Source organism: Phaethon lepturus, unplaced genomic scaffold (genome assembly GCF_000687285.1).
Source record: "Phaethon lepturus isolate BGI_N335 unplaced genomic scaffold, ASM68728v1 scaffold11610, whole genome shotgun sequence".
Classification (NCBI taxonomy): Eukaryota; Metazoa; Chordata; class Aves; order Phaethontiformes; family Phaethontidae; genus Phaethon; species Phaethon lepturus.
In genome coordinates, this window is record NW_010511201.1 from 11557 (window position 1) to 29789 (window position 18233).

General features: G+C 35.9%; 1 protein-coding gene across 2 annotated transcripts; it reads left to right on the forward strand.

Annotated features, from left to right (window-relative positions):
* The first annotated feature begins 453 nt into the window (after nt 1-453).
* On the forward strand, nt 454-16325 carry PNISR (PNN-interacting serine/arginine-rich protein). 2 transcript variants are annotated; one of them, XM_010283147.1, is made up of 11 exons: nt 454-799; nt 2053-2238; nt 5250-5473; nt 7152-7338; nt 7616-7806; nt 8425-8562; nt 9624-9723; nt 10447-10500; nt 11792-11962; nt 14462-15563; nt 15803-16325. In XM_010283147.1, the coding sequence occupies exons 1-11, from the start codon at nt 712-714 to the stop codon at nt 15831-15833; spliced, it is 2472 nt and encodes an 823-aa protein (XP_010281449.1). In that variant the 5' UTR covers nt 454-711; the 3' UTR covers nt 15834-16325. The 2 variants fall into 2 exon arrangements, with proteins under 2 accessions (XP_010281449.1, XP_010281457.1); XM_010283155.1 differs by having other exon boundaries at nt 14462-16149.
* Nucleotides 16326-18233: the final 1908 nt, after the last annotated feature.

The window sequence follows — 18233 nt, forward strand, 5'->3', positions numbered from 1 at the left end:
AGGTCCTAGGACTGCTGCTGCCTGCTCAGTGAGGATATACAGCACGGCACCAAAAATTGTTTCTCATTATTTTAAGGGACCAGGTGGTAAATGTGCAGTTAATGCAGTGATTTTTTTTTTTTCCTTCCTAGATTTGAAGGCATATATTATTTAGAAATTATAATGAGCCTGTACAATGCATAAAGTGCATGTGGACACCATCTTGTACCTGTGCAGTTCTCCAGTGCAGTTGTTAACGATGTGTTTTACCATTTGGTGACTTTCCTTTGTCTTGCTTAACAGACTTGCATGACACTTGTGTAGAAAAACACACACCTTTTCCCTAAGAAACAGGGAATGATATAATTTAAGTAATGGCTTTTATATTTTGACTTACTTTAAATTGCATTTATTGTCAGATGAGTTCTTGTCATACAAACTTATCATATCTCTCTCCTTGAACGTCATTTTGCAGTTAATTTCTTTGTGAAAATACAGAGAAAGCGTACTAGGCTTCTGAAATCTTACAGTAATATTTTCAGATATTACTCTAAAGGATGAACCATATTCTCCAGCTTAAAATATTAAGCCAGCATTGCTTCAGCTTGCTTTGCAAGGCTTAACTGTATCTGCAGTTATGTAAGTTTCAGTTATGTGATATTTCATGGGCATCTATTTAAACATACAACTATTATTTTTAGTTGAAATATAGACTATATAAAGACTTAAAAGATGTGGGATCAAGGTGGACAACCTTGGCAGCAATGGCCTTTGAACCAACAGCAGTGGATGCAGTCATTTCAGCACCAGCAAGATCCAAGTAAGTATATAGAAAGCTTTGTGGATTCATTTTTTTTTTAATTTGTTGTCATTTGAATATTTGAATCTTTGTTACAGAGCATGACTGATAGTTGCTTTTTTGTAGCTGCTTTCAAGATAATACATTTATGATGCTTTTCTGAATAACTAGAAAAAAACAGAAAACATACATCAATTCCAAATGTTTTGACATAGTTAATATTAAATATGCAAAATACAGGCAAGCAACCTGAATTATCCTGGACAAATTATCAACATTTTACTAGTCATACAGATCAATATTTAGGCCTCATGTACTTTTAGAGAATCTCTATCCCTGTCAGTTCTTTAGCCAAGCTATATCATTTACGTGAGAAAAGCTGCTTTTTATTAAGTGCCTATGTGGCAGAAGTACTAATGCAGATGTATACACAGAAAAACTCACTGGAAGATTAGCATGATACTTGTTTTAGGTTACAGCAGTGATGATCATGATCTCTTGTTTGTGGTTTGTTTTTTTTTCTTTTCCCACCAAAAAAAAACCCCATTTTAAACAACAGAACATAATATACCTTAAATTGAGAGTGAGGTGACAACAAAGTATCAAAAGAAATACAGAAACGCATAGAGTGGAGGCGTGTGTTTAATACTTGGGCAGAGTGATCGGCCCGCTGGTTTTACATTGCTTTCTGTCAATTCAATTTCTGTAACTTCACTAGAGAGATCTCCTGACTTGCTAATGAGCAGAAGACATACCGGTGTCCTCAGCTGAGAGTGCAATTTATTTACTTATTGGTAGGAATGGTAGTAAAGAAAAAAAGGGAGGAGAGAACTGTGACATAAAATAGCATTCTAGAAATCAGGGTGTATATGTATACTCTTTGAGTATATGTTGCAAAATGTACTTTTCTAACTATGTATCTTTCTTACACTTGAATTCAGAATTTGAGGCTACATATATTTCTTTCTGATATCAAAGTCAGTTCACTTAGGAAAAAAGTGTATTACTACCACCCATTCAGTGCTAATGTGAACCTAAAATAATCTGCCTTATGGCATTATGCAGAGAAACTCTACTTCAGCAAGTATGTACACTGACATTTGCTTTCAGTTTGTTTTACTGTGTACTGTGAGTAAGTTTTAACGGTGCTCATGGTACTTGCTGAAGGTAAACGTTGCCCATTTCTCTTGAGCAATGAGACATGTCATTGAGAAAAACAGTGTTAAACCTCAGATGTGAATACTAACCTTTTAAATTTCCTCTATTTATTTTAGGCCAGATTGACTGGGCTGCATTAGCTCAAGCATGGATTGCTCAGCGAGAAGCCTCAGGGCAACAGAGTGTGGTGGAACAACAAGGAATGATGCCAAACGGACAGGATATTTCAGGAATAGAGTCTGGTCCAAACAACCATAATAATTTTCAGGGGGATCCCAACTTCAACAGAATGTGGCAGCCAGGTTTGTTTTTCTTCCCGTTTGTTCCTTTTTTTCATGTAAGGAAATGTTGTTTTTGTCAGACATTTTTCAGTGTGAATATGCCCTGTCCCTTAGGTTTCAAGATGCAAAACTACCAGTAGCATCAACTAAACATCAACATTAACTGGGTATCACATCTACTTTTCAGTCAGGTGTTTCACAAAATGGGTAACAGTACAGACACAAAGATCTGATAACACAACTCAGTAATCTCCATATAAAATAAATAAATTGGTTTTATAATATACATATGCAAAAAGTTTGTTCTGTTCCTGAATGTTGTAGAAAGATCAAGTGTGAATTGCAGTTACAGATTTACTTCCCTGGATCTTATTCTTACATCTTAAGTGTTTTGTTGCTTATCCCACTGCACCAGAACAGCTGCACTGAAAGCAACAGGATGCCTCAGTTAAAGAGCATCTATTGCCCTCTCCTGTAGTGTAATACCTGCTTCTGGCATGATCTTGACGTGTAGAATGAGTTCACAATATAACTGGCAGATGCTGGCTTTAGGTATCTTAAAATCTTGGAGAAGAAGAGCAAAATTCTGTGTGTAAAATGTGTTTTTATTACGTTTCATATACGTAGTATTTGCCCTTTTTGACTTACGTATCTGATTGTCATCTGCATATTTTTCACTTACTGTAAGTTAAAGTTGGTTGAACACTTCTGTTAGTATCGATTATTTTAAGTTCTTTATAACTTCCTCAAAACTTCAGTTTTGACTAAAAATTAATTTTCTTTTTAAGACTTCATAAAATAACACTGGCAGTAAGCATGGGGTAGAGATTGGGTATTTTCTGGTAAGAATTTTTCTGAAGTTGTTTTCTGAAAGGTTTGTTATGTCACCACACTGTAATGCAATTTGAAATGTGTGAGCAAGGCCTGTGTGAGTAAGCCTGCGTGCATGCCTTCTGTTGTCTTGGTGAAATCTGCACTTCATGCTTGATTCTGTTAATGATTGAAAGAATAACACCTCCAGTTTTCACTGTGACTATTCAAATTTGTTTAAGTGCAATGTTTATTAAGAGTAGTCTTAAAATGTTCTTACATGTGCATAACAAAAGGGAGGTAGCCATCAGGTTTCACTTAAGTTCCACCTACCTACCCGTGGCTGTAAGTTACTGTAGCCACACAAAAGAATTGTAACTTTACTATGTGGCGGTACCTAGAGAGTATCCTATCTGTATTTCTGAATAGGAAGTAGAGGTTTTCACAGAAATACTGTGTCATTATTGGATAACTGTCTTTTTCATATGATCCTGTGGTGGTGAGTTCTTCTTCCTATGCTTTTTTGTCTGTGAGGTGGAAGAGAATAATATCTTACATGGTAGTTTCTGCAAATAGTCACAGAATGTTAAAAGTGAGGAAGATATTTCACTGATAATTATAAATGTTTGTTGCAGAAAATGCAGGTTGGGAAAACATCTTAGATCTAGGAGTGAGAATAATGTATCACCTTTTGTTAATAGGAAACAATGTGCCAGTGCATTTTGGGTTTATCAGTGAAAGAATATGTTGTTTTGCCAGGTTTTTTGGGACACTGCTAAAGACCATGCTGATGCAGATATGACTCAGCTTCCCTTAATTTAGGCAATGTCACTCTTGATGTGTAAAAGTAGTCACAGCAGACAAACTAAATCATAGCTTGCATGGCTAGCCAAAGTTCTCTTCATGTATTTACTCTGTTTCTACAAAGCTTCATCTTTCTTCATATTCTTACAAGTTTCTTTTTGTATCCAAAAGTCCTTTAAGCACTACTAATAAAAAAACAAAATGGCAATCTGAAAACCAACTGTGTAACTAGCAGACAATTCATTTTGAAGAGATTCACGTTCCACAAGTGAAAACAGCATCTGTTATATGCCACTTGCAAGCTTTCAAGTCAGTTGACTGGGAGTAAACTGGGCATTTTAATAGTGTCAAATGTTAACACATACCTTTATGAACAATAACTCTCGTAAGCTTTATTTAAAGGATAAAGGATTCTGTCTCTTAGAATACTTTAGGATTATTGACTCCGGAAAAAGATTTGATTAATCAGCTAAACATGAACTACCAGGATGACAGTAAGAGTGAAAAGAGTGATGTTTGAACATACAAAAAAACCCCCAACAACCAAGTAGCAAAACTATGCTAAACCATTTTTAGCTGCTACCGTAATGGATCCAATTACGATGCAGCTGAGAAGGACAGTAAAAATTAGAGAAATGGAAAGAATTATTAAAGGACTGGATGGAAGGTAGGAGTTAACCTGAGAAGGCTAAGTATTAATTCTGCTACTGGTGAAAGTTACAAGGTAGTTCTGTCACAGTCTATGAATACCTGTACAGTGGATGTAATTTTTAGTCTGATTTCTTCAGAAGACAAAGATTATGGCCACACGAGCTGTTAATTCATTCCTTAAAGCCTTTTCACTCTGTTAGGCAATCGTAACTTAAGTTTGAGGGCTTATGACTCACTTACGCTGGGAGCTCTGCTAGATATTGGAGAATCCAGGGAATTATCCATTATCAAGACACAGGAGTTCAGAAAGCAGGTTTCAGTGGCTCTGCTGCTCACAAAACCATTTGCTTTCCATAATAGGTCTTTTAAATCTATTATGCAAAGGAATAAAAATAGCTCATTATTTTGAAAGTTGAAACAACACCAATAGAGAAATAGAAGCAGTTCTTTAACAGTTTACACCATCTGTAAGTGCTATGGTGGACTCAATATCTGGGAATTTTTAAAAATAAATTTACAGCATCTCTGTCTCCATCCAGTTCTGCCCCGCTGTGTTACAGTTCAGCTGCAGCTATTTGTATTTCCTTCATTTAGTTGAAGAAATTATTGAGACAGTATAATACAGTCTGTCCATTGATGATTCTTCATAACTTTATAATCTGTGTTGTTTTGAAGAAGCTTGTGATAAATACAAGAACACTGAGTGATTGGTGACTCGTATAAATTGTACTAACTTGGTATTGAATTGTATTCTAAATCCTAAACAGAATGGGGAATGCCTCACCAACCCCCTCACCCGCCTCCAGATCAGCAGTGGATGGCTCCAACCCCAGGTCAAATGGAAGTTGTTCCTCCATCTGAAGACAGCAACAGTCAGGACAGTGGGGAATTTGCTCCTGACAACAGGCATATATTTAACCAGAACAATCACAACTTTGGGGGACCTCCTGATAACTTTGCAATGGGGCCAGTGAACCAGTTTGACTATCAGGTGAAACATATTTGTTGCTTTAATATTGTAGACGCTCAGAGTCCCTTCCGTGGATGTGTTCCTCTAATATCATCTAGCGGCGACTTTCATTCTTCAGTTCTACAAACATCTACAGAATCTGTTATCTGCTAAGATACATTTTTACCAAACACTTTACAGAAGAGACTTTAGAGTTTTCAGTTCTGTTCTGAGGCCAAAGTTGTTTGTTTTTTTTTTTTTTCCTATACTAGTAATGAGAAATGGCTGTTGTCTGCAATATTAAAATGAATCACTGTGTTCCAGTATATAAATTAACATTATGTAGTTTTGTGTTTAAAAAAAAAAAGGCAACAAGAGGAGGGGAAAAAAAAGTTCAGAAATACATACTTAAATACACCAGATAATGTGCCACAGGGAACATTCCTGTATTTGCAGGGAGATAGACTGGATGATCCATTGATCTTTTCCATATCTATCTACTGTGATTCTTTGAATAAACAATGGTATTTCTAAAAAATCCAATTTTTTCTTCATTCTGGCATACAAGTTGTATAGCATAATACATCTGTAGGCGGTTTTAGCACTAATAATAGCAAGGGGCATTGCACAATCTTTAAAAACAAAGAAGTTTTGATTTTTCCCCGATTTTCAGTAGTATTCTTTCAAAACCCTTGATATAAATGACGAACTGTACCTGTTAAAACACCTACCTTCTGTTCATAAACAAACCTAAGGGGAGGGCAGAAATGGGTTTCTATCTTCTGGACTAGTTTTCTCTATTATTAAATTATCTTGTTGAGCAATATTGTTAGGAAGTGAACCAATATTTTCAAATACACTAGTTTATTATAATTTCCTTTGTTTACTATCATGGGATCAACTCTTAAGATTAATTTTTCTAAGTACTACAGAAAACTTGTTCTGCAGTGAATAACAGAGGGATGCTTGGCCTGAAATTGTAGTGGAAGAGTGCTTCTACCACTACTGACTTAAATAGATAATCAATAGACTACAATAAAAAAAAATTGATGCTATCACTTTCTTTCTAAACACTCCACTTAAATAGTTTCATAAGGCATTTATGGGCAGCAAATATTAAAACAAAAAACCTCACATGTATTCCTTAAGACTTGTGACTTCTGAATTGTATACAGCTTGCTCAGAACCCAGGGTCTATACTAAACTGGCATATTTATGCATTTAATATTTTAATCAGCCATATTAATAACATCCGTGAATGACTACTGGAAAGTGCACAGTGCAAAATTATTTTGTAATAAAAGCTTAAACTTTTCATTTTTGTCTTCGTGCTGTAGTTACAAGGAAAGATTGCTAACATAGCTAGACTTTTAAACCTTTATTTTTTTATACTTTTCATTTAACTGCATGCTCTGATGATAAGCTGGCAAAGAACTGATGGAGATAGATGTGGTTAAAGGTCTTATTGTTTAGCACAGTATGAAAGGAGATTGACTGAAGCCCTTTCAGCTTCGTTAGTATCCTTGCTTAAATCTTAAGTTTACTCATTAAATATTTAAGGAAAACTTGTTTCTTGGGGACCACAGAAAAAGAGATTGAGAGATCTCAGTAGCCTAGAAATCGTGGATTCCTACTTGCATGGATTTCTGTAGACCGACTTGCGCACATGCTGTATTTAGTGTTACATGTGAAGAAAAAATAAACTGCATTACTCTTTCAGCATGGGGCTGCTTTTGGTCCACCTCAAGGTGGATTTCATCCACCTTATTGGCAGCCAGGACCACCAGGGCCACCAGGTCCACCAGCACCTCCTGCACCTCCTCAAAATCGAAGGGAAAGACCCTCATTCAGAGACCGACAGCGTTCACCTATTGCGATGCCTGTGAAGCAGGAGCCTCCACAGATTGGTACATGTTAACCACTCCTTAATGAAATATAAAAGCTGTGTTTTGGAAAGAATTGCAAAATTTGAAGACTTTTTCTTTTTAAAAAAGTAAAAAAGAAGGGAAAGAAAAAGCTATTGTAAATGGCTTTTTACCCCCACAATCAGATGTCTGGATTGCTTGGATTGGGGTGGAGGGTTTGCTGCTTTGTGTTTGGTTTTTTTTCCTTTTTTTTTTTTTTTTTTCCCTGGGAGGGCCAGGATTTTTTCATCTTACAAAACTGTAAACCTTGCTTATGTAGATGCTGTGAAGCGTAGAACTCTGCCTGCCTGGATTCGTGAGGGCCTGGAAAAGATGGAACGAGAAAAACAGAAAAAATTGGAAAAAGAGAGGATGGAGCAGCAACGTTCACAGATGTCTAAAAAAGAAAAAAAGGAAAGTGAGGAGGCTGAAGAAGGGGATGGCCCACGGTTACCTCAGAAAAGTAAATTTGTAAGTAGAAGGGTTTGCTTTTTGCTCAGGTTTGTATTTCCTGAAAGGTATCAACTTTTTTGTCTCATCAAGAGGGACACTGTATTCCTGTTTATCTTGTTATTGTTGCTTAAAGTAAAGTTAAGCTGCTGCTTTGTTGGTATTTACTTGGTGTTTTGAATTTGTCAATGTCTGAGAGGTAAAAGTATATTATTTGATCTATAGTAGCATAGAAAACAATGCTGAAAGTGGGCTTTTTTCTTTTCTGTATTTTGGGAACATACATGGTCTTGAGGGTTTGAATTCTAAATCAGTAGCTGAACAAGTTCAGATACCTGCATTTGCTAAACTGAGCCCATTTTGGAAGCCTTGTTTTGCCATCACTTTAGCAGTTACCTCATTTGTTTGCTGTTCTGAGTTTGCGGTTCTGTCTGGCAGTGAACTGACAACTATGTATTTTCTTATCTCATGTGGGTAGAGAGGTACCTGTGTGTTTTATTAGGAGGAGAGAAAAGAAACAGAGTTTTATAACTGTAATACGCATTTCAGTACAAAGTAAATCAAGTTGACTATGAGAAACAGAAATTAATGAGATGTACATGTAAGTTTTTCCTGAAATGTATGATGCTATTCTTGTAGGACAGTGATGAGGAAGATGAAGATGCTGAAAACACAGAAGCTGTAAGCACTGGGAAAATCAGCAGGACTCCATCCCCAGCTCCTCAAGAGGAGCAAAGTGAACCAGAAATGACAGAAGAAGAAAAGGAATATCAAATGGTATTAATAATGTAGTTCTCACTAAGTATTCCTGTCTGTTTGCTCATATTTTTGGGGCATAGCCAAGTAAAACATTTTTTCTCTGCCTAATACTGTCAATAGAGGTATAGCACATATCATACAGTAAAGCAGGGTTACATTTGCATGTCTCTTTATAATGCTGTCTTTCTCATATAGACAAGGATATCGGTTATATAACATATTTAGCACAACAGTGAAAGAACGTAAAAACTGTAATCTTTACATTGATCATTATTAATTCTATGGTTTGGCTTAACTTGTCAAATTCCTAAAAACTTTTAATGATTAAATGCAGCCGTCTGAAATCTATGCTTCAACCTCCGCTCCTGTGAAAGGGAATTTAAGAAATGTATTCTTGCAAGGAGGCGCTAGAAACCTAAGTCCTAGACCAGATAACAATTTCACTGTGTCTGCAGAAACTTCATACTTTGAAATAATAGTTGTATGCTAGTTGTACAACTGAAACCTTGTTTAATGAAGGCCCTGAATTCTAAAAAGTTTGATGCATGTATTTTTGTAAAGCAGATGGCCAGACTGAGCAGCTTGGAGAACTAGCTAGGAGAACTAGCTACCAACATTTCAATTTTTGTAGTAAATATGTAATAATGAAATCCTATATAAGTAACCTCTGATGATTTTTGCAGGATTGGGGTCAGTGAGACAGCATACCAGACATAAATGTGCTTTTTATTTTTTAAAAGAATAAATGGGATCAGTCTTAAGTACATTTCTGATTTACATATTCATTTGCTGTATCATCTTTCATGTAGGAAACAGTGCCCTGGATAGCTGTGTGTGATACCTGTGGATACAGTTCACAGTAAAAATACAAATTGTTCTGAAAGTTTTGAAGTCAGGTCAAATTTAAATAATTTCAGACTTAGTTTTTAAGTCATGTCTGTTGAAAGGAATCATTAAATAAAATGTGCAGGAGAATACTTTTATAGCTGTCAAAAGAAGTGAAACTCAATGGATATAATTTGAATGCAGCATTTATTCAGGAGGTTTTAGCCTTTAATTGTATACACAATTTTCTTCAGATGATGCTGACAAAAATGCTGCTGACAGAGATTCTCTTAGATGTCACAAATGAAGAAATTTATTACGTGGCCAAAGATGTTCACCGTAAAGCAACTAAAGGTATGACATTTTGGGGTTTTTTTGTTTGTTTTTTTTTTTTAAGTTTCTTCTGTGAATATTCTATATTTGCATGTCTCTAGAACATTTAACTGCCATAGTTATCCCCCAAGAACAATTCCAGTATAATGCATCCAAGTTGGTAGAGTTCAAATCCAGTAATCATGTACTGTTGTCCTGTCCAGTGTATTGTGAGTTACTTCAGTTATTTCATTTCTTTCATACAGTTCATTTATTTAGTTAAAATGGTACCTGTGTGTCAGTGGCTCTTGAGTTGTAGCTGTTTCTTAATGCTATCATCTTTATCTCAAGTTCTTAGCTGTTCAGAAGTGAAAAGAGATGAACTTTGAGTCCTCAACTAGTAATTCATTTTTCACTATTAACATGTATTGTACTTACATAACAGACTTTTTTTTAACATAACTGAGTTAATCTAAATATGTAACTACTGAAACTTGAAAATTATGTGCAGATGCTGTAACTTGGAAAGTGATTTATGAGTATATATTTGTTTTTTTCTGTTCACTGTTAATTTGCAGTTAAATTCTAAGTCTTCGTGGTCAGAAAATCTAGATTGGTTTTAAATGGATGATACGTTTTTAATGTTTCTTCTCTCCCTCCAAAGAACAGCAATAGTAGTAGATTTAACAATACCATAGACTCATGACTATGAAATCGTGGCTATTTGTGTTAACATGTTGTTCCTGTTGTTGATGTGATACAAAGCTCCTGCAAAACAGCTGGCACAGTCCAGTGCACTGGCTTCCCTCACTGGACTCGGTAAGTATGTTCCTTATTTTTGAGAGGGCTTAAAGGGGGAGTTTCACTCTTGCCTTGCATTTCTAGAAATTGCATTTTGAAAGTAGATTTTAATTGCCCAGGAGTATGGGTCACTTTCCAATAACTTTATCATTATCAGCACTTTTGTTTGTTCCACAGGTGATCCTACTGATATAAGTGGGATGGTTTTTGGAATAAAGGACTAGTTAGTGTGAGTTAGCATATGAGAATCTTGCCTTAATTTTGAAAATACATAAAAGCTTTAGATAAATTTACTTTTCAAAGTATGATTGTTTCAGAAGCACGCTGCAATCTTCCAAGAATACTGTTTTATATTTTTCTCCTATTTTGATCCATCCAAACAAGAAGGGAAAGTTGATAAAAGAGTAATCTCAAAGTCTGTAAAAATGTTATAGTCTTTGGAATTTTATTTTATTGAAAAGCTACTCAAGCACAGGGGCTCCCATATCATATATTACCAGAAACAACACAGGAAAAAGAAATTGCAATTCCATCGTGAGAGACGACTGCAAAAGATCTTTCCCAACATGCTTTTTATCATCTAAAACATACTACAGCAGTGTCAGTGATCAGTTATGTGTTCGTTATGTGGAATTCCAGTGAATTAGATTGAATGTTATCATCTCAAATATTCACAAGTTTTAAAGCTAGCTCAATAAAGATCATAAGAACCTCAGACTGAAGGAAAGGAAAATATCTCCATGTCAGATGTTTAAATTGACTTTATATTTCTTATCAGTCCAGTAGTTACTAATATCTCTAGGGGAGAAGAAAGGCCATTTCTGTTCCATCTCCATACCTGTCAAAGTGCAGTGTTTTCTAAATCAATATAGAAAAATTGATATGGCATTCAGAATTTCTGTAGCCTTGGACTACGGAGGCGGCTGAAGTCATTTCAGAGATGTCTTCTGGGAAAGGTCCCAGGCATTTCCTGTCCGGTTGCTGATAAAGAGGCAGGCACTGTTACAATCTCCACAGGGAGCTTTTTTGCCCTTCCATACAATGGAAGAAGTACCCGTGATCACAGTGGTTGCTTGCTGAAAATAGACGAGCTGTTCCAGAAGGAGTAGAACCAGACAGTGAGCATCAATGCAGATATGGGGGCCTTGATCACACCAGTCAAACAACATTGGCACTTACCAGAATAAAGTGACTTCTTCAGAGAAGAGGAAGTGAAGGAAGGGCAATGTTACTCTCCTCTTTGCCCCACAGAAATATTAAGAACAAAGCTTAATCTTTCCTCGTGATAGACTGGACTTTATGCACGCAGGTGGACTGGGTGGTTATGGATCAGGAGACAGTGAAGATGAGAGGACTGACAGAGGCTCTGAATCATCTGATACTGATGATGAGGAATTGCGACACAGAATCAGGCAAAAACAGGAAGCGTTTTGGAGAAAAGAGAGAGAACAGCAACTACTACTAGAAAAACAGCTAGAAGGTACATCATGTAATGTCTTCTTACTGTGCTGCTGAATATGGATTTTACTACTTAGTATAAATGGTGAAAACACATTTTAAGCCAAAAAATATGAAGCCAAATTTAGAAATAATGTTCTTATTAATTGAAAAGTTTTAACAAAAAAAGACATTTGAGCTACTTGATCAAAATGTCGTTTGCTTAGCTATAGATATTGTACAATGTAATTAATAGTATTGCTTTATAAAATGTATATCCATGTATAATCTTTTAAAAATTACTAGCATCTCAGTTGTGACTGGGGGATGAATTTCACCTTTCTGCACCAGACTACAGTTTATATAAACTTGATTCCTTAAAGTTGTATGTGAAGCACATTTCACGTCATCTGAAAAACTTGCTTTTCTGTTATATAATCTTGTGCAGTGTGCCTTTCAGAATGTACAGTGTCAGGCTGCAGTTCTTTTGAACTCGCTGTTCTCAGTTGTAGTTGAGGTTTCTTTCCGTATGCTGCATCTTCATAACTTGATTTTTGTACCTAACACCAGGCAAAGATTATTGAACCTAGTCAGTTCACACTTAGCCTTTGAGAAGGGGGCAGGCTTGAGGTTAAACAAACAAAAATAAATCTGATTTACTTCTGCTTCTCCATGTGAGGTAAGGTTTGTCCTTTTGTACCAATAATGTAGGTCCAGAGGGTATCACAGTCACCTTGCACTGCTGAAGAGCAGTCTAGATCAACAGATCAATGCAATGGTAAGAAGCTGTGATCTAAGTTCATCAGCTGGAGAAGAAAGAAAGTGCTATTACGATAGCATACTTCTTCCTTATTTTAAAATGGATTATTTCCTCCTCTACTTTTTATTTTAAAGACCTAGAAGTAAGACATATGGATCCCCTAATAAAAGGCTGAACTAGCTAAACTTTTGGTTTCCTTAATACCAAAATACCAGTTTCCCTCTGAGTGTTTTAAGATTTATGCATAAAAAGATAGCCATATGGAGAGTGACTGAGTGGTGGCCTATGACCTCTGTCTTCCTAGTGCAGGAAGCCAGATGTCAGTTTGGGGACATCTCCATGGGGCTATTTACAGAAATATAAATCTAGAGTAAAGAAGCTGATTCTGTACATCCAAAATACCGAAGAATACTAAACGCAGGGTCTCATTTGTAGCAGTGTTTAGGAAAGGCAGAAGATTTCTAATGCAGAACACAGCATCTTCTAACATATGCTGGCTTCTGCCTGTATTCCCTAATAACTTGGGGACCAGATGGAATTGTTTTCTGCGTTAGATTTGACCATCAGTTGCCATTTGGATCACTCTGGGTTTCCGGATGCGGTTTTATTCCCTAAGTCAACTCAGGAATTGATGGCCCACATCAAAAGGCCATTTTTTGGCTAAAAATATTGCATGTCGGTTATTTTTTCTGGGTTCAATTTAAAAATGGGAAAGGAAGATAAACTTGGTCTGTGATGCAAAGGATCCTAGGTTGAATAGAAATAAATAAGACTTTTTTCAAGTTGGAAACCTCTGGAAAATGCTCTGAGGATCTGAATTTCTTCATTTTGCTATATGAAAATCTTGGCCTGGTGCTCATTATGTTGCTTTCCAGAAATGTATTTTTAGTTCTTCTGTTGTCGTCTTGCCATATTTATAGTATTTGCTGACTACCAAGCTTACATATAATCTCAACTGATATTAACTTTTTGGTTTGTAAGAGCTTCACCATCTGTCTGTGTTAAATGTTGTGGTCTTACCTATTGAGCTGAGTCTTAAGCAAAGAATTATCTACAAGTTTTCTTTTTATGCTATTCCTCCCTTCCTTTATTGGCTATGAAACCTGTTAAAGGAAAATGTAAATTGCTTGTACTAGTTAACTTAGATTAGTCCTAAGTGCTATCCTTGGAAAACACCATAAACACGGTATTTTCTTTAAAAAAACAAACATGCGTCACTACAGCAGAAGATATTCACCTAAGACTTTTTCAGGTAAGGAGGCCTATGAAACATACAGGTACGGCCAGCGTTGTTCTGAGATTGAGAGCCCACCCATGCACTGTGTGGGAAATACAACTTCTTCAGACCAGCCAGTGATTGCTCAAACCCAGATGAAGGGGGGCTGGAAGGAAGGCAGGAAGCGTAGGTACAGCTAGAGGAGTGTTGGAGGAGAAGGAGAAGGGGAGAATCAGATGTTTCAAAAGGTTGCAGGAGGAAAAAGTATGTTCTCGTTTGAGAACTTTGTCTTAAACCACTGAAACATGAAATAACATCACGGACTACTAAAAGTGTCTGGGTTGTACACTTTTCCTAAACCAGGAGGACAACTTTTCTGGAAATTATAAAAAAAGAAAATAATCAGTTGTTTGTTAGGTAGTTGGTATGATGACAGACAGCATATTAATTACAAGTATTGAGAAAAGTGCTTGGAAATTTGGTTTTGCCAGAAGTAAAGGTATGGAAATTACTGACATATTACTCCAAATTAATTGCCTATTTCTTTCGTGTACTTTTTTTTTCAGAAGAAAAGCTACAAAATGAGAAAGTTTCAAAAGACATGAATGAATTTATCAACAAAGAACAAAATAGTAACTCAGCATCACAGGAGGCAAAAGATATTGAATCAGATATGGTTCATGAAAAGAAAAGATCTCCAAATGCAATCGCACCTGATACAGAACTCAAAAAAGAGGGTAAAGAGAGGACAGGAAGGAGCGGGTCAAGGAGCTCTAGCAGTGGTAGCACTAGCAGCAATAGCAGAAGCAGTAGCAGTAGCAGCACTGTATCTAGTTCATCCTATAGCACTAGCTCAGGTAGTAGTCGCAGCTCTTCACGTTCTTCCTCTCCTAAAAGGAAGAAGAGACACAGTCGCAGTAGGACGCCTTCACATAAAGTTAGGCGCAGCAGAAGTAGGAGTTACTCCCACAGAAATAGGAGAGAAAGGAGTAGGAGCAGGGAGAAAATAAGGGAAAGGAGAAGACCTAGTAGAAATCGCAGTGCTGAAAGAGGGGAGAGGCGAAGAAATCGGAGTCCTTCGAGAGAGAGAAGCTGGGATAGACGTAGAAGTAGTAGTCGTTCAAGAGACAGGCGAGCTAACCGTGCGAGCCGCAGCAGAAGCAGGGATAGACGTAAAACTGAAGACCAGCGTAGAAGCCCTACTGGAAATAGGCACAAACATAAAAGTGAGGGTAAAGATCAAGAAAGAAAGAAGGAGCAGGGTGGAGGTGTGGATAAAGACAGAAAAAAGAACAGAGAAAGGGAGAGAGATCAGGAGAAAAGAAAAGATAAGCCCAAAAAAGAGGAAAAAGAAAGTAAGGCTGGCAATCATGATGACAGTAGATTAAAGAGAAAAAGAGACAGCGAAAGAACTTTCTCTCGCAGCGATTCAATATGTGTGAAAATAATAAGACAGGATTCCAGACAAGAAAGCAAAAAAATTTGTACCAAAGATAGCAAAAAACGGTCAGGCTCCGAATCTAGTGTGAGGAGTAGTTCTGAATCACCAGGAAGCAGTAAAGAAAAGAAGGCTAAGAAATCGAAACATATTCGGTCATGCTCCATGGAGAAATCTCAAAGGTCTGGTAAGAAGGCAAGCCGCAAACACAAGTCTAAGTCACGATCAAGGTAGTATACTTTTTAAGTATTTTGTCTGACTTTTTTTTTTTTTTTATATTCGTCTTCATGTGTACGGCATATGAACTTTTTAAAATAAAGTATGGTATTTATTAAATTTTTTGTCTTAGGCAAAAGTAACTTTGGAAAATCTTTTAAAACTATTAATTACTAAGCCTAAAGTGTGTGTGGGTTTGGGGGTCTTTTATTTTTTCCAATTAACTTTTTCCTCCTTTTCCTTTATTTTTCAGATCAACAACTCCTCTTCGTCGTAAACGCTGAGGAATTTATGGCACCAGTGCTATGATGTTTAAAAATTCCATGAGTTATAAAAGGCTTGTCTCATTATAGAGGCACATTGTGGCTATGTAGGTGAAACCAGAATCCTTTTTTTATCTGTAAATAGGTGTATTTTTTCCAAATGCTGCTCAGAATTAAATACCTAATAGGATTTCTTTGTATTACATTTTTTTCAAGAACGGTAGTGCTTATTAAGGATATAAACCAGGCCATTCTCTTTCAGCTGTAATGTTCTTAAAATTACTATTGAATGTACTGTGATGTCAATAAAGCTCTTTAGTTCATTTTTTGTTTAAAATTCTTGCACCTGAATTTTGTGTTAAATTGTAGAACATACTTTTAAAAAAAGGAAAAAAAAAAAGAAAAAGGCAGCTTTTTTTGGTATAACAAATTTTTAAAGTACTTGAAAAAGATTTTAACGTAAAACGTGTCAAAATCTGTAATCCATGGACATGATGAGATTACTCTATTGGGGGGGTGTGGAAGAACAACGAAAAGACATCTTATTTTTTTCTTTAGATATGTGTAATAGATTTTTAATAACCTTTTTATTTGGACTAGCAAGTGATATATGCTGTGTGTGTAAAATATGGGTCATTGTAATACAAGCTATACTTAAACAGAATGAACCCCTTTAGGAATTCGTGCGACTAACTGATCTTGTGTGACAGTGTTAAGCTCTGGAACTATATTCCTCACCCAGTTTTCAGAGAGAACTTTCTGGATGTTCAGGGATATTACAGGAACAAGACTCAGTATTTTAGATGTTTTTATGGAATATATTTATAAATGGCACTCAGTACACATTAGAAAACTGACAATAGGTTAACTTTACATTTTGGCACATGCATTACATGTGTAGTAAACATTAAAGCTGGTTATTTTTGTTCGTGTTATGAGACTTGTGATTCCTGTAAAGCTAACACATTGATTAGACAGCAATGTAACTAAATTTTTGGTTTTAGTATCACCATAAAGTGAGAGGTCACTGATTACCTCCTTCTTCAGGAAATGAACTATGGCTGTTAGTAGCAAGAGTGTAAAATAATACTAGTTTAAAAAAAACACACCAGTACACCACCCTAGGCCACTGACTGTTACAGAAGAATATTAATTCATTAAAAGATCGGAGATCTGTGCCTAGAAGGTCTAGTATGATACCAACTGTGAAAAAGATAAAAAGCTTGACATCAAAGAAAGATCTTTTTCATGGCTGTATCTTACAAGAAAAAAGTATACTAGTACAGGCAACTTGTAAAGCATGTCTTCATGAACAGATTCATTCATTTAACTAAAATTAGAATTCAGCTAGGCAGCATTTTTTCCAGTGTAATTTTTTTTCATAAATTAGATGCAGAGGTAAATTGCTTCAGTGCAAAGAATCATATTTTAACTATACATTTACTAAGCAAGCTAATGGCTGGTGAATACATGCATGTTTATCAAAACACTGTTACAGGTAAATAATTATTTAATCAGTTATAAATAAGATACCCCCCCCCAATTAAGTCCTTTTACATAGAGTAAGCAGTCATACCTGTTAGCAAAATAAGGCATAATTTGCAACACACTACTTTTACTTGCATTGGTATGGATATAAAAAACAGTGTATTGATCCAATCTCAGTACACTACTGGCTCTTGGTAAAAGCGAGGATTTTTTGAAAAGCAGATAGCCTAACAGTTCAGGTGTCTTAGAAGGAAGGCTTGAGAGAGAGAGAAAGAAACTAGAATTAAGTTTAAGAAAAGCTATTGAGGAATACAGTTTCCATGATGCATTGAATTTGATTTTCAGTTCAGATTTTATATTCTATGTCTAATAATAAAAAAGATTGTGTATGAAAAGCTTTATATATTCTGCCAACAACTGGAATTCTGTCACTTCCTGTAAATATGAAAATTATTTTTTTGACACAAATGCACTTATATGGGTAGTGACTGTATGCCAATAAAAAGAGCATACGATCTCTGTATTTAACCGTTTCAGAAATCTTACTGAACAGCATACTCAGCACACCAGTAATTAAAAATACATTGGTACTATGTCAGCTTCACACACATTAGAGTTCTTTGTGTTTTAGTGACTCCCTTATGAATGTTTTTCAATGGTAAAGGCTAAAATAACATCCAGTCTTTAATTCCATACATCTGAAGTGATCTTAAATTAAAACATGTGCAAATATATAAAAAAATGGGAATGTATCATTTTGGAACAGTCTGAATTGGGTTGTTGCTCTAATCTTTCACATTTTAAAATAAACACTGCAAAAATATTTCAGTGCACTGCAGGAGAGCAAGACATACAATTTTGAATGTCATGTGGCAAGATGACACTTGGAGGCAGTTCCTTTGAAAATTTTTTTTAACAAATAAGGGATGGTGT

What these genes read in the sequence shown, in the direction of transcription:
- PNISR (XM_010283147.1), top strand. Translation starts at nt 712, where the DNA reads ATGTGGGATCAAGGTGGACAACCTTGGCAGCAATGGCCTTTGAACCAA. An exon ending in CAACAGAATGTGGCAGCCAG is followed by an intron (nt 2,239 to 5,249) that starts GTTTGTTTTTCT and finishes AATCCTAAACAG; the next exon opens with AATGGGGAATGCCTCACCAA. An exon ending in AAGTCTAAGTCACGATCAAG is followed by an intron (nt 15,564 to 15,802) that starts GTAGTATACTTT and finishes TTTATTTTTCAG; the next exon opens with ATCAACAACTCCTCTTCGTC.